Source organism: Microcaecilia unicolor, chromosome 2 (genome assembly GCF_901765095.1).
Source record: "Microcaecilia unicolor chromosome 2, aMicUni1.1, whole genome shotgun sequence".
In the NCBI taxonomy this organism is placed as follows: Eukaryota; Metazoa; Chordata; class Amphibia; order Gymnophiona; family Siphonopidae; genus Microcaecilia; species Microcaecilia unicolor.
In genome coordinates, this window is record NC_044032.1 from 349,283,536 (window position 1) to 349,299,483 (window position 15,948).

At 46.0% G+C, this 15,948-nt stretch overlaps 1 protein-coding gene across 7 annotated transcripts in view; it reads left to right on the forward strand.

Moving 5' to 3' along the window:
* TDRD7 (tudor domain containing 7) overlaps positions 1 to 15,948 on the forward strand; it is a 432,711-nt gene that overhangs the window by 64,295 nt on the left and 352,468 nt on the right. For all 7 annotated transcript variants that reach the window (XM_030194449.1, XM_030194446.1, XM_030194444.1 and 4 more), the window contains exons 3-4: positions 758 to 899; positions 14,806 to 15,019. In XM_030194449.1, the coding sequence (XP_030050309.1) occupies positions 758 to 899; positions 14,806 to 15,019 (356 nt within the window). The remainder of the gene's footprint in view (positions 1 to 757; positions 900 to 14,805; positions 15,020 to 15,948) is intronic.

Genomic DNA, 15,948 nt, shown 5'->3' on the forward strand with positions numbered 1-15,948 from the left:
AAAAAAAAAAAAAACACTGGCCAGGTGGCTTATCTCCTGAACTTCAAACATACCCTGCCTCCTTCCTGCACAAGCTGGCTTCAGATATGTGCCTTATCTTCTACATTCCAACTTATTTTCACACAAAGTTAAACAATCATTTTTAAACAGAATTACTTCTAATCACAAATACAGACTCCGAGTGCACTTGTTAGTCAAGGCAGATAGAGTTGAAAAGCAATCTTTAAAATCCTTTTTATTATACAGGGGTGAGGCTTTAGTTTACTGTTCAGTTTGATATTAGTTATAGAAGCAGGAGATTCTTCACTTGTAGTTTGTGTTCTTTGCTGCTTGGGTATTGACAATACTAAAAGTGAGGCTGCTGCCAGGTTCCTATATGGCAGAGCTCTGGCGTTCTCTCTCTCCCCCACCCCCCCACCTGCTGTTAAATGGACATAACCCACAAGTCTCTGCATTGATCTTTTGGGACTAATGGAATGAAAATTAACAGGTAAGAACTAACTTTTCCTTTAATTGACATTAAATGTGTTCTGTCCAAAAGTACCTTTGTTAAATCTTCTATACTGTTTTTAATATGTAATTTAACTTTCTTACTGCAAAAATTGTTTATTAATTTTCATTTTTACTTTGTTCATGGATTTTTTTATGTTGCTCTTTGCTTAGATTTTTGTTATAAAACTGAAAAATGATGTACATCAATGTCTTTCTCTCTCTTCCTCCCCCCCCCCCCTTTTTTTCTCTCGTTATGTGAAAACAGCTTATTTGCTCTGCTGTGGCTTGCACAGAGACTGCACAGATAGCTAAACTTGTAGCTCGTCAGAGAACTGCCAAAAAGAACATAGGAAGACAGGTGAAGTGTCAGATGAGAATAAAACCCACGGCTCCTATCACACTTACAGGTAAGACAAATTTTAAATCTTTGATAACTCCTTAATAAAGTTAAGGAATAGCCTCTTGCTTAGAACAGTGGACTGAGAACCGAGAAAGCCAGGATTTAGATCTTGCTGACCTATTTTGTGATTTTGAGCAAGTCATTTAATTCAAGACACCTTTTGAAAGTCCAGCAATGAAATTGATTTATCATTGCCTCAAAACAAGCCATATAAGTGTCATATCAGACAAAAGACCTGATATGACTGTGTTTCAGCAAAGTGCCTTTGTCAGGGATCCATGATATCTATGTGCAAATATATAGCATACGTATAAATATGTACAAAATCTACATAACTTATAAAAACAGTAAAACAATTAAAACTGCACATATATGCAGGCCAAAATAATTAATGAAATTAGAATAAAGTCAGAATAAATTCAAGGACAGCTATTCACTTATATGGATGTGATAATAAAATGAAAATAATGAATGAAATATATTGCATCTATGAAATAGTCAACAATATAGGTAAGTTGTAAAATTAATAATTTTCCAAGAAAATTAGAACATTGATATGAGAGTAGGAACATCTCCTAAATCATTAGGAAATGCATATTTAACTAGTTGTTTTGAAGCTGGATGAATTTACAAAGTCCATTAATTTAAATAAAGTTATCACATACCATGTAAAACGAGTTTATCTTGTTGGGCAGACTGGATGGACTGTTCAGGTCCTTATGTGCCGTCATTTACTATGCTACTATGTTATGTTAAAATTCATCCACTTTGTAAAAGGAGTTTCTTAGGATGTAGGAACTAGTCCAAAATCCCCCTCCCCCTGCTGGTAGCTATCTCCCAATGATGATTCTCCCCCCCCCCCCCCCTTCCAAACTGAATTCTCAGTACTGCTCTGCAGTTTTTTATCTTCCCCACCAGCACATTCCAGCCCATCTCCTGCACCCCAGTACACTGACACCAGGTTTTGTTCCTTCTCCCTCCAGTAGCACACACCCAGTTCGCACTCCTCCATTCTCAAAAACAGAAATGCAAGATATCAGAGATGCACATTTCTCAAAGCTGACATGGTCCAATTGATAAGTAAAATATTTTTTTCTGACTTTGTAGCCTGAACATTTTATTTTTCTATTTGATTTGGTCTGTTTCTCTTCTGCTTTTTCCTGTTTTTCTTGCCTTTTCCAGGGTCTCCTGTCTCTTTGACATTTCTTCTCTCTCTGAGTGTGCCATCCATCTTCTCTACATTTCCCTATCTTTCTTCTCCAGCATCTCTCCTGTTTCTGTCTTCTCCCCCATGTTCAGCATCTGCTCTTTTCTTATCCTTGACATGATACAGACATTCAAATATTTGAAAGGTATTAATCCGCAAACAAACCTTTTCCGTAGACAGGAAGGTGGTAGAACTAGAGAAAACAAATTGAGGTTGAAAGGGGGCAGACTCAGGAGTAATGTCGGGAAGTATTTTTTTCATGGAAAGGGTAGTGGATACATGCTGTCCTGCGAGAGGTGGTAGAGATGAAAACAGTAATGGAATTCAAACATGCGTGGGATAAACACAAAGGAATCCTGTTTAGAAGGAATGGATCTATGGAATCTTAGCGAAGATTGGGTGGCAACACCAGTAATTGGGAAGCAAAACCAGTGCTGGGCAGACTTCTACGGTCTGTGCCCTGATCGTGACTGAATAGATATGGATTGGCTAGAGTGTAAATTTTAAGGGGCTTTGACGTTAGCTTCAGAACTTTTAGTACGAGAACACTGCTGGGCAGACTTCTGTGGTCTGTACCCTGAGAATGGTAAGGAAAAATCAAACTTGGGTATACATATGAAGTATTGCATACCATGTAAAACGAGTTTATCTTGTTGGGCAGAGTGGATGGACTGTACAGGTCTTTATCTGCCGTCATTTACTGTGTTACTATATGTTCCCCCTGTGATCAAAATGCTCCTCTGTGTTCCTATCCCACCCCTTTTCCACCACTGCCCTGTGTCCCTGTCTCTATTCTTACTCCATACTCAACATCTTTTATATTTTCTTTCTTTTTCTTTCTTGCTTTCTTGCTTTCTTTCCCCCATAGCAGTAGCCTTTCAGAACATCCTGCTCGTGTCGACGTCTGGACCTTCCATCTTCCTGGTCCCCCCTCCCCCCCCCCCCCCCCCCCCAGTTCACAGAATCAGAAAGCTACCTCAGAAGGCGGGACTGGCAAGGGAAAGCCCCACCATTGACGAGAGCAGATATCTTGAAAGGCTGCTGCTGCCAATGAGGAGTAATAGACTGAATTCGGGAGCGGTGGGGAGAGGGGCGCCATGTCAAGTCCTGGGTTAAGGACGGATCTATTTAGGAATATCAGTTTTACTCATAACTTTCTAAAAATTATACATTCATGATTAATTATAACTGTATAATTTTAAAAAATCCACACATCAGATATAAATACAGTTTTGACTAATACCTTTTCATTCAAAATGAATGCTTAACTACTATAAAAGCTGCAGTTTTTTTTAACTTAGTACAAAATAAAAACTCTTTATAAAAAAAGTATGATACATGTTGCTTATAGAATCTATTTGCATATCTATTAGTAAATGAAATTAATGTTGTCCCTACATCTTTTCTTATGCCACGGATGTGTATATCCATTTTTGTAGTCTAATGCATCCCTTTTGAACTTATGTTATTTGTTTCAACACCTTTTTAAGCGAGTCTGTCATAATCCTCTAGTAATATATCAAAACTTAAAACCACATATTATGTAGCTTCCCACTGTTCCATCAACCAGCAGTTAGACATAGAAAACTGAAACATATCTTTTTTGGCATTCAGTCCAGCTCCTCAGTATTTTCTATCTCCAGCAGTCTCTGAATCTGAGTGATTTGCTCCTGTTCCAGTTACTCAGCTGGTCTGAGCCTGCAGAGTCGTATCTGGAGGTCTTCAGATCCCTGTCTCTGCTGCCTCGTGAATTTACTTCTTCCCTCCTTTCTCTCCCCTGTTTCCTGTGGAGTTCTTTTCCTGCACAACAACCTTGGGAAAAAAAAAAGAGAAAAAAGGAAAGAGGTTTACTGGAGATCATAGGACACAGTATCAGTCCTGATTCTTACTTATCTGGGATAAGACTTGTGGAGACTGTCTGCTTTGGGGGGGGGGGGGTGGAGGGTGCAGCCAGCAGTGGTAAGTCTTACTAAAGTTTGATTTGGAATTGCTTGTTAGGCTGCAAATTCTACTTGGTGCAGGGGAGGGGATCCTGACTCACTGCTTGGGGCTGTCCTGCGTTTGTGACAGTCATGGTGCATGGTGATTTCTGCATAGGCAATTTAGCAGTGTTCCCGCTGTTGGACCGCAGGCTGACGTCGGGGCATTGTAGTGTGTGCAAACCGGGAATCCTGTGGGGAAACTGAGAAAATGGTTGTTGGTAGCACAGCATCTGAATTTGCTTTGGACTTTGAGCTCTGTGGCAGGGCCGTTGCTCAGTTTGATGCAGAAGAGCGCAGGAACTGGTTCCATTTTGTCAGGGCCAACTGGTAGTGAGGAACAGCCTCTGTCTGATCACGTGCAGAACACAGCCACCATTTCCTTGTCGTCAGCAGCAGATGAATCCAGAGACTTGTGGGTTGTGATTGTCTACCAGCAGGTGGAAATAGAGGACAACAGAAACTGAATATCTTATTGGATGGGATGCTCCTTAGTCATTAGAACATAAGAAAAGCCATACTGGGTCAGACCAATGGTCCATCTAACCCAGTATCCTGTTTCCAACAGTGTCCAGTCCAGGTCACAAGTACCTGGTAGAAATTCAAATAGTAGCAGCATTTCATGCTACCATTCCAAAACAAGCAGTGGCTTCCCTATATCTGTCTCAATAGAAGACTATGGACTTTTCCTCCAGGAATTTGTCCAAACCTTTTTTTTTAAATCCATATACACTAACCACTGTTACTACATCCTCTGACAAAGAGTTCCAGAGTTTAATTATTAGTTAATTGAAAAAATATTTCCTCCTATTTGTGTTTCCATGTAGCTTCATTGAGTGTCTCTTAGTCTTTGTGCTTTTTGAATGAGTGATAAATCGATTCACTTCTTCTCGTTCTACACCATTCAGGATTTTGTAGACCTCAAATATATCTCCCCTCAGCCTTCTCTTTTCCAATCTGAAAAGCCTTTCCTCGTACAAGAGGAGTTCCATACCCTTTATCATTTTGGTCGTTCTTTGAGCCTTTTCTAATTCCGCTATTTCTTTTTTTTGAGATACAGCATCCAGAACTTAACACAATACTTAAAGGTGAGGTCGCATCGTAGAACAATACAGACACATTATAGTATTCTTGGTCTTATTTACCATCCTTTTCCTAATAATTCCTAGCATACTGCTTGCTTTTTTGGCTGCCACTTCACACAGGGCAGAAGATTTCAGCGTATTGTCTATAACAACACCTAGATTTTCTTCTTGGGTGCTGACCCCCAAGGTGGACCCTAGCATCAGGTTATGATTTGGATTATTCTTAATGTGCATCATCTTGCATTTGTCCACATTAAGTTTCATCTGCCATTTGGATACCCGGTCTTCCAATGACCTAAGGTCTTCCTGCAATTTTTCACAGGCCACATGTGTTTTATCAATCTTGAATAGTTGTCATATGCAAATTTAATCACCTCACTGGTCATTCCAAGTTCCAGATCATTTTATAAATATGTTAAATAGCTAGTACATAAGTAATGCCACACTGGTAAAAGACCAAGGGTCCATCGAGCCCAGCATCCTGTCCACGACAGCGGCCAATCCAGGCCAAGGGCACCTGACAAGCTTCCCAAACATACAAACATTCTATTCATGTTATTCCTGGAATTGTGGATTTTTCCCAAGTCCATTTAGTAGTGGTTTATGGACTTGTCCTTTAGGAAACCATCTAACCCCCTTTTAAACTCTGCCAAGCTAACCGCCTTCACCACGTTCTCCGGCAACGAATTCCAGAGTTTAATTATGCGTTGGGTGAAGAAACTTTTTCTCCTATTTGTTTTAAATTTACTACACTGTAATTTCATCGCATGCCCCCTAGTCCTAGTATTTTTGGAAAGCGTGAACAGACGCTTCACACCCACCTGTTCCAATCCACTCATTATTTTATATACCTCTATCATGTCTCCCCTCAGCTGTCTATTCTCCAAGCTGAAAAGCCCTAGCCTCCTTAGTCTTCCTTCATAGGGAAGCCGTCCCATCCCCGCTATCATTTTAGTCACCCTTCGCTGCACCTTTTCCAATTCTACTATATCTTTCTTGAGATGCAGCAACCAGAATTGAACACAATACTGAAGGTGCGGTCGCACCATGGAGCGATACAACGGCATTATAACAGCCTCCCACCTGTTTTCCATACCTTTCCTAATACCCAACATTGTATTCGCTTTCCTAGCCGCAGCAGCACACTGAGCAGAAGGTTTCAGTGTATTATCGACGACGACACCCAGATCTCTTTCTTGGTTCATAACTCCTAACGTGGAACCTTGCATGACGTAGCTATAATTCGTGTTCTTTTTTCCCCACATGCATCACCTTGCACTTGCTCACATTAAACGTCATCTGCCATTTAGCCGCCCGGTCTCCCAGTCTGGTAAGGTCCGTCTGTAATTTTTCACAAACCTGTCGCGAGTTAACGACTTTTAATAACGTTGTGTCATCAACAAATTTAATTACCTCGCTAGTTACTCCCATTTCTAAATCATTTATAAATATATTAAAAAGCAGCGGTCCTAGCACAGACCCCTGAGGAACCCCACTAACTACCCTTCTCCATTGTGAATACTGCCCATTTAACCCCACTCTCTGTTTCCTATCCTTCAACCAGTTTTTAATCCATGTTTTGCATCTCCAGCAGGCAGAAGGTGGTCTCTCACGAGCTCCTGGTTTCATCTTTGGCATTGCTCTTTTTCTGCATTTTCCTAGGTCATTAGGCATTTTGAATGTCTGGGGCACACCTGGTGGTGCTCGGTCTACCCCATCCCCCCCCCCCCCCACTTCTTGCCACTTCTCCTTTGCCTCTTATCTCCTTCACAGTGCCCCAAAAAAAAGAAATTAAGGGCACAACAAAAGACGAGGGGAGAGGACCTCTAGAAGGCAGAAAAGCCCTGTTTCCCTAGCGTTCCTCTGGACCGGCCCAGGATTGCACTGATGGGTTGTGCACGCCTTCCAGTAGGTGGAGACTGAGAACTTCTGACTCTAGCGAGCCAATAAGAGCCCTGGCCATGTGGTCCTAGACTCAGTATTCTCAGTCTCCAGCAGGTGGAAGAAGGTGAGCCCATTAGTCTCCATCTCTTTAGTTAAAAAAACAAAACAAAACACCTGTGCCTAGGGAAACTATTTTGTAGAGGCTAGGTAGGTAGGAGTCCTCCTTTCCAGCCTCTGGGGTGCTACACCCGGGGGGGGGGGGGTCCCCGGGGTCCCTCCTCCCCTTTCCTCCCCATCTCCCATTTGCTGTGCAGGGAAGAGTTTACCCTTTTCGGAGAAAAGGTGTGCAGCTTTTGGGAGAGGCAGCCAAGTTTTCTTTCTCTTACTAAAAAAAAGTAAATAAATAAAATAAAATCCTGAAGCACGAACGAGCAGGCAGCTCCATCGTGGTTTAGTTGTGTGTTCTGCCTTTCCCAGTTCTTCCCGTGTTCGAGCAGCTGTTTTTTTTTTCTTTTTTTTAAGAAAAGTTCCCTGAGACACGAACGAGCATGCAACTCCGTCTTGGTTGAGTTGCCTTTTTTTCTGCCTTCCCCGGTGCTTCCCGTCTTCGAGCGGCTGTTGGCATAGAAAAAAAGGGGCGCAGAGAGAGCGAGAATGCCGCACTCTGGTGGAGAAGTTAGCAATGTGGCATCTGCCAGTGTCGGGTAGTGGGCGCTCTCGGATCCTGCAAGTTCTGCACGACGCTCGATGCGGCAGCGGTGCCTCTTCCTCCTGTTGCTCCGGCGGCCACGGTGCCTCTTCCTCCTGTCGCTCCGGCGGCCGTGCCTTCAGTGCCCTTTGCCAGCACTGTGGAGGTGGCTGGCCCTTCATTTTTGGCAGTGAAACCCACCATTTTGTCGGTGGCTGCAGGTGCTGCAGGTCGGAACGCCCCATCTTGCTCACAACCTATAGGTCAGGCGGAGGCAGTGTCCCTGGTGCAATCTGGAGGTTCTCCGAGTTTCTCCTCCAGGTGTACCAGGCTTTCTCGCTAAAAAAGTCAGGTGTTGGGGCTTGGTCCTCAGGGGCTTCATCCTCTAGGTCTTTAGCTCCTGCAAAAAGTGCTTGAGATTGCTGGGATACTACTACTACTACTACTACTACTACTACTTAACATTTCTAGAGCGCTATTAGGGTTACGCAGCGCTGTACAAATTAACAATTAAGGACGGTCCCTGCTCGGAAGAGCTTACAATCTAAAGGACGAAATGTCAAGTTGGGGTAGATAAGTTTTCCTGAGAAGAGGTGAAGTGGTTAGGTGCCGAAGGCGATATTGAAGAGGTGGGCTTTGAGCATTGATTTGAAGATTGGTAGGGAGGGGGCACGGCGTATGGGCTCAGGGAGTTTGTTCCAGGCGTGGGGTGAGGCGAGACAGAAGGGGCGGAGCCTGGAGTTGGAGGTGGTGGAGAAGGGTACTGAAAGGAGGGATTTGTCTTGAGAGCGGAGGTTACGGGTAGGGACGTAAGGGGAGATGAGGGTAGAGAGGTACGGAGGGGCCGCAGATCGAGTGCATTTGTAGGTGAGTAAGAGAAGCTTGAACTGTATGCGGTATCCGATTGGGAGCCAGTGAAGTGACTTGAGGAGAGGGGTGACATGAGTATATCGGTTAAGGCGGAAGATAAGACGTGCGGCAGAGTTCTGGATGGACTGAAGGGGAGATAGATGGCTACGTGGGAGGTCGGTCAGGAGTAGGTTGCAGTAGTCAAGGCGAGAGGTAATGAGAGAGTGGATGAGAGTTCGGGTGGTGTGCTCGGAGAGGAAGGGGCGAATTTTGCTAATGTTGTAGAGGAAGAAGCGACAGGTCTTGGCTATCTGCTGGATGTGCGCAGAAAAGGAGAGGGAGGAGTCGAAGATGACACCAAGGTTGCGGGCAGATGAGACGGGGACGATGAGGGTGTTATCAACTGAGATAGAGAGTGAAGGGAGAGGGGAAGTGGGTTTGGGTGGGAGAACAATAAGTTCAGTCTTAGACATATTCAGTTTCAGGTGGCGGTTGGACATCCAGGCAGCAATGTCGGATAAGCAGGCCGAGACTTTGGCCTGGGTATCCGCAGTGATTTGTGGTGTGGAGAGATAAAGCTGGGTGTCGTCGGCATAAAGATGATAGTGGAAACCATGAGAAGAAATCAGGGAGCCTAGGGAAGAGGTGTAGATTGAGAAAAGAAGGGGCCCAAGGACAGATCCCTGAGGAACTCCAACAGAGAGCGGGATAGGGGAGGAGGACGCACCATGAGAGTGTACTCTGAAGGTACGATGGGAGAGATAAGAGGAGAACCAGGAGAGGACAGAGCCCTGGAACCCAAGGGAGGACAGTGTGTCAAGAAGTAGGTTGTGATTGACAGTGTCAAAGGCGGCGGAGAGGTCGAGGAGGATGAGGATGGAGTAGTGACCTTTGGATTTGGCGAGGAATAGGTCATTGCAGACTTTAGATAGTGCTGTTTCTGTTGAGTGTAGGGGGCGAAAGCCGGATTGAAGCGGATCAAGGATGGCATGAGAGGAGAGAAAATCAATACAGCGGCTGTGAACGGCGCATTCAAGTATCTTGGAGAGGAAGGGTAGGAGGGAAATGGGGCGGTAGTTGGAGGGACAGGTAGGGTCAAGTGATGGTTTTTTGAGGAGTGGAGTGACCACAGCATGCTTGAAGGTGTCCGGGACCGATGCAGTGGCGAGAGAGAGGTTAAGGATATGACAGATGGTGGGGGTGATGGTAGGAGTGATGGTGTTGAGTAGGTTGGTGGGGATGGGGTCAGAGGAACAAGTGGTGGCTTTCGAGGAGGAGAGGAGATGGGTGATTTCCTCTTCGGTGATAGCAGGAAAGGAGGAGAAGGAGGCCTGGGTAGGTTGGATGACAGAGTGAGATATAGGCTGAAGAGGAGGAGAGGGAGTAGTGGAGAATTCGAGGTTGATCTTCTGGACCTTGTCACGGAAGTAGTGGGCTAGAGATTGAGGAGAGAGTGAAGGGGGGGTGGGAGCAGAGGGCACTTTGAGGAGGGAGTTGAGGGTGGCGAATAGACGACGAGGGTTAGAGCTGAGGGAATTGGTCAATTGGATATAGTAGTCCTGCTTAGCGAGGAATAGGGAGGATTGGAAGGAGGATAGCATGAATTTGAAGTGAATGAAGTCAGTAAGGGTGCGAGATTTCCTCCAGAGGCGTTCAGCCGAATGGGCGCAGGAGCGGAGGTATCGGGTGCAAGGGGTCAGCCAGGGCTGGGGATTGGTACGTCTTGTGGGCCGGGAGGTGGACGGTGCAAGGGTGTCAAGAGCAGAGGAAAGAGTGGCATTGTAAGTGGAGACAGCTTTGTCAACGGATATGGAGGACAAGATGGAAGGGAGGAGATCAGAGATAGTAGAGGATAAGGTGGGGGGGTCGACAGCCTGGAGATTTCTGGACGTAGTAGTTAGTGTTGGGCGAGATTGAGGGGGAGGGTGCTGAAGTGTGAATGTGATAAGGTGGTGGTCGGAGAGGGGAAGAGGTGAAACGCAGAAAGTGGAGGGTGAGCAAGTAGAAGAGAGGACGAGATCAAGACAGTGGCCAGATTTGTGAGTAGGGGTGGTGGGGCTCAGTTGGAGGTTGAAGGAGGAGGTAAGAGTGAGGAACTGAGAAACATACGAATCGGAAGGGTTGTCAGTGTGGATGTTGAAGTCACCGAGAATGAGGGATGGGGATGAGGGCTCAAGAAAGACGGAGGGCAGGCATCGAAGTCGGTAAGGAAGGAAGGAAGGGATTTCTCAGGGGGGCGGTAAATGACTGCAACTCTGAGTGGCAGTGGGTGGAATAGACGGATGGAGTGAACTTCAAAGGATGAGAAGCTGTGAGACTGAGGTAGGTGGAGAGGTTGGAAGCTGCAGGCGGGCGAAAGTAGTAGTCCGACGCCGCCACCGCGGCCGACTGGGCGGGGCGAATGGGAGAAAAGATAACCTCCGTGGCATAGGGCTGCGATTGAGGCAGAGTTGTCCGGGGTGAGCCAGGTTTCAGTTAGGGCGAGCAGGTGAAGGGAATGGGAGATGAAGAGATCGTGGGTGATATAGAGGAGGACCCAGTTTCAGACCCGGAGTCAGAGATGTCTTCCCTGGAAGAAGAGGAGGGATTGACAGAGGGGCCATGGGAGGACCAAGTCCCTTCAGAGACAGGTACAGACCCCTTGCCTCCGGGGGAAGATCCATCTGTGGTCCGGATCTTTCATAAGGAGGACCTGCAGGAACTCATTTCATTAGTATCCTCCACCCTCCATTTTGAGGAGGAACAACTCCTGGTCCCCGAGGTTTGTAAGGTGGACCTGTTGGTCAAAGGCATCAGATCTTCTGGGAAAACCTTTCCCATGCATCAGGACATTTGGGGACATTATTCAGTCTCAGTGGGATGTTCCGGACTCCCTCTTTCGCCCAACCAGGTCAGTGGTTCGCCTTTACCCCGTACCATATGCAGACAGGTCTCTCTTGAAGGTTCCATTGGTTGGCCCGGTGGTCTCGGCGGTCACCAAGAATATGGTCCCAGTGGATGATGGAATGGCTCTTCGGGATGTTCAGGACCAGAGATTGGGCGCTGTCCTTAGGAACAGTTTTGATGTCTCCTCTCTGGCGGTTCAGGCGGCCATCTGCGTCTCCTTGGTGGCCAGGGCCTGCTTCCGCTGGGTGGGAAGAGTCCTGCACAGGTCTTTGGATGATCTGTCTTCTATCGATGCATGGGTTCCGCTTTCCTGGCAGATGCCTTGTATGATTTGCTGAGAGCATCCTCCAAGTCCTTGGCTTTGGTTGCGGGGTTGGTCGCCGAATGCTGCCTCCAAATCTAAGCTAAGTTTCCTTTCAGGGGTCCCCTTTTGTTTGGAAATGATTTGGATAAGTTTGTGCATAGTCTGGGTGATACGAAGGTCCCTCGACTCCCGAAGGATAAGCCTCCTTCAGCTGGTTGGGGTTCTCTGGCCGAGGCCACGCGAGGTATTTCTGTAGGTTTTGCCCTGGCTGGGGAGCTCAGGCTCAAAGGTCCAGGTTTTTCAAGAGAACTCAGTCTTTTTGAGGCTCCTGCAGGGAGGTCGTAACTCATGCGCCTCTTTCCAGTCCTCTTCCCATTGAAGGTCCGTGAGCCTCTCCTCTGATACCTGTGGGAGCTCGGTTGTCGCAATTCTATCAGAGGTGGGCCCATATTACTACCGACCAGTGGGTCTTGGAGGTTATTTGGGACGGGTATGCCTTAGAATTTACCAAGCCTCTTTCAGACGCCTTTTTAGTCTCCCTGCCATTCTCGCCTCAAAGTAGGCACTGTGCGGGATACTCTACGGAGACTCTTGGATCTTCAGGCTATTTGCCTGGTTCCTCCTTCAGAGTGCAGACAAGGCTGGTATTCCATTTATTTTGTGGTTCCCAAAAAGGAGGGCTCCTTTCATCTGATTTTTAGATCTCAAAGCAGTCAATCGAACCCTCAAAATTACAGGTTTTCAGATGGAGACCCTTCAGTCAGTTATCATCGCCATACGTTCGGGAGAATTTCTAATGGCTTTGGATCTGATGGAAGCTTATCTACATATTCCTTTCCGGCCCATTCACCAGAGGTTCCTGCGGTTTGTGATTCTGGGTCAGCGCTTTCAGTTTCTGGCTCTTCCATATGGTCTGGATACGGCTCCTCGAACTTTTACAAAGATCATGGTAGTGGTGGCGGTGTCCCTCAGGAAGGAGGGTATCTTAGTCCATCCGTACTTGGACAACTGGCTCGTGCAGGCGAAGTCTTATTAGGAGAGGTTTTGCAGGTCAGTGACTGGGTAGTGTGCAGCCAACAGCCGCCTGGTGCCTTCACAATCCCTGGAATACTTGGGAGTTACCTCAACATGGTGCGAGGTCAGATTTTTCTTTCTCGGGGCATATTCTCAAGCTGCGGTCTCGGGTTCAAGGGTTGCTTCACAAGCATGCCCCTTGCACTCGGGATTATCTGCAGGTTCTAGGCTCCATGGCAGCAACGATAGAGGTAGTCCCCTGAGCCAGGGCCCATATGAGGCCTCTACAAGCATCTCTCCTGTCCAGATGGTCCCCTCAGACGGATTCCCTCCTGGTGAGGTTGCCCCTGTGTTCCCAGGGAGCGCAGCAGCCTCTTCTGGTGGCTGCGGGAATTTTTTTGGAAGGTGCTTCTCACCCCCCCCCCCCCCCCCCCCCCCCCCCCCCCCGGTCCGTTGCTACTGGCGTTTAAGGTCCTGTTGGCCTTTGACCTGGTACCTTTTTTTTGTTTGTTTAGAAAATTACTGTTATGTAATCATTCAGTGGTATCAGAAGATACAAGTAAAACTATAGATATGGGTGGGAACAAAACATACGAGGAGCCTTTTTTTTTTTTTTTTTTTTTTACTTTTGGTCTAGAATTTGCTTGATCCTTAGGACTTCAGCGCCTGTTATTTGAGTTCTGCCACCTCCCCTGTTTCAGAATTCCTTTCCCCCCAGTCTTTAACAAGTGCCACAGATTATAGTTCTCTTAAGAGTCCTGTCTGCATGAGCCCTAAATCCAGCCATTGAATGCTGACTAACAGGCTGGCTGGTGTTGAAAGGGAACAGCAGAAGTCTGTCCTGGTTATTTGGGTCTTCTGCTGTCACTGAGATAACATGAATAGTCCATTTAAATAAAGGAAGGAAAGCGTTGATGACTGGGAGGGGAATAAAACTCAAGTCCACTATAGTTGCAAGAAACTATTGTAGCATCCAACAGCAACAAGGTAATAGCATTGACCCAATGTAGCCATGTTTTGGCATGACTCGCCTATGTCAGGAGTCTGTATTTACCCAGTTCTATGCTATTTTTTTTTTTTTATTCCTTTAAGGAATACTGGAGAAAACTCAGCTGCAACTTTGCATAAAGCATTTGATAATGCACACTATGCTAAAATATGGCTATGTTGGGTCAGTGTGATTACCTTGATGCTGTTGGATGCCACAATAAAGTTTCCTTCAACTGCAGTGGATTACAGAATACTTTGTTCCCATTCGTAGTCTTCACCTCTTTTCTTTGTTTAATGTGTGGTTTAGTTCTCTTCCATTGCCTTTCCTTGAATAGTCCATTTTCCATAAATATGAGAGGTAAAAAAACTGATTCTATATGAACAAAAAAAAAAAAACATGGGAGGAATTGACGTCATCCAAGAAAATGGCAGCTTAAGCGAATAGCTCCATTGGGGACTGTTTACGATTTAAGCGATTTGCCATTTCTAGCCTCCCCGGTGCTGTCTAACTACTTCAGGAGAGTGGTGATGCCGCCTAGAAAAAGTTACAGTGGTGGCAAGAGAAGTTGTTCCGGTGGGGCCTAGCAGCAATGAAATGTTTGATTGCGGCTTCTTGGAAGTCTTCTCTTCCGCCTACTATGGATCAGTGGCGGGAGAAGGTGCATTACCTATTTCAAATGGAGAGACATACAGCTGTACGAAGGGACTGTTTTTGGCTTCATCGGAGAGGGTGGGACTTGTTGCAGGGAAAGCTATTAAATCTGGCTTAAACGATAGGGGGGTGTTGGGGGGGGGGAAGGAGGGAATGGGGGGGGGTGAGGAGTGTCATAGGTGGAGGAGAGTTTTTTGGGGGGGCAGGGTATAGAAGTATGTACCTGGACAGGATGGTGGGGTCAAGTTGTTGGGGTTTACATGTATTCTTGTTGGGGCTTAAGGGCTTGATGTTCGGAATGGGGGAAATAAAGGATAGGGGGAGAGGGGGGGTTTGTACATTGTGGACTGAGTTTTTACTTTTATCTATTTTTAGGAAAGCCAAAAGCCACATTGAGGCAGCCCGGGTTTTCCTACAAACCAGAAGGACTTACTACAAAACCTCTCTTCACATTGACAAGGAGAAGAGAAGGCTGTTCTGGGCTTGGCAAGCCTATTTTGGAAGTTGGTCACACTGCAGTGATCCTGAGTCCAGCAACTCAAGTGTCTAGAGAGGTTCCCATACGAGGGTATACCTCTGCAATAAGAAGGTCAGTACAGGTGTAAACTTGTTTATTTTTATTTATTTATTTTCCTTCTTTATTTATACCAGGTGCATGAGTGAACAAAACACAATATTCTCAGTTACATAATAGAGGTACGAGACACCCAAACATCTAGTCAGCATTATTTTCCATACATACCCGAAATCCCCCAAGCCTACCCCTCCCTCCCCAACTGTCACCCCCCTTCCCCCACCTCCCTTCTTCACCTAAACAACCTTTATCTTATAACACAATTAACCATTTAGAATTCTGCTACGAGCAAGCGGAGTCAAAGTATCCCAAAATGGGGACCAACACTGTAAGAAGCAATCTCCCTTCCAAGAGGCAAGATCCAGGATATCTTTACGTTCCAAGGCACTGAGTGATGTGATATATTGGATCGCCAAAGCTGAATAGAAGGACAATCTGATTGCAGCCATGTGCTAAGTATAGTTTTTTTCCCCATCATCACTGTACGTCTCAAATCTATGAGGCCCGCTCTAGTTAGCCCCCAGACTGAGAAAACATCTAACAGTAAGGTGGGAGTTTGTTGCTATGAAACGTTCCACATCCGAGAAACCTGAGCACACACAGATGTCCAAAAAAACTAAAACTAGAGGACAATACCAAAACATAGGGCCCAAGTGTGCTCCAGTCCCTGTGCACTTTGGACAATCATCACAGGGATGCAAAGTAACTTTAAATGCCCAGTGAGGGGAGCTATAAAGGCGCATAATGAACTTGTATTGCAGTTCCCAAAAATCTGCGCACTCAAACACTTTATAGCAACTTCATGAACAGGACTGTAGTTGAGTGTCTCGGATGCGGAACCCCAACTCAAGCGACTACCTCTGTGCCAAGGGCCCATATGCTAGCGTTGGCAGAGTCGGTGTAAACTTGTTTAATCCAAATAATTCCCAAAGCCAATCTGTAGG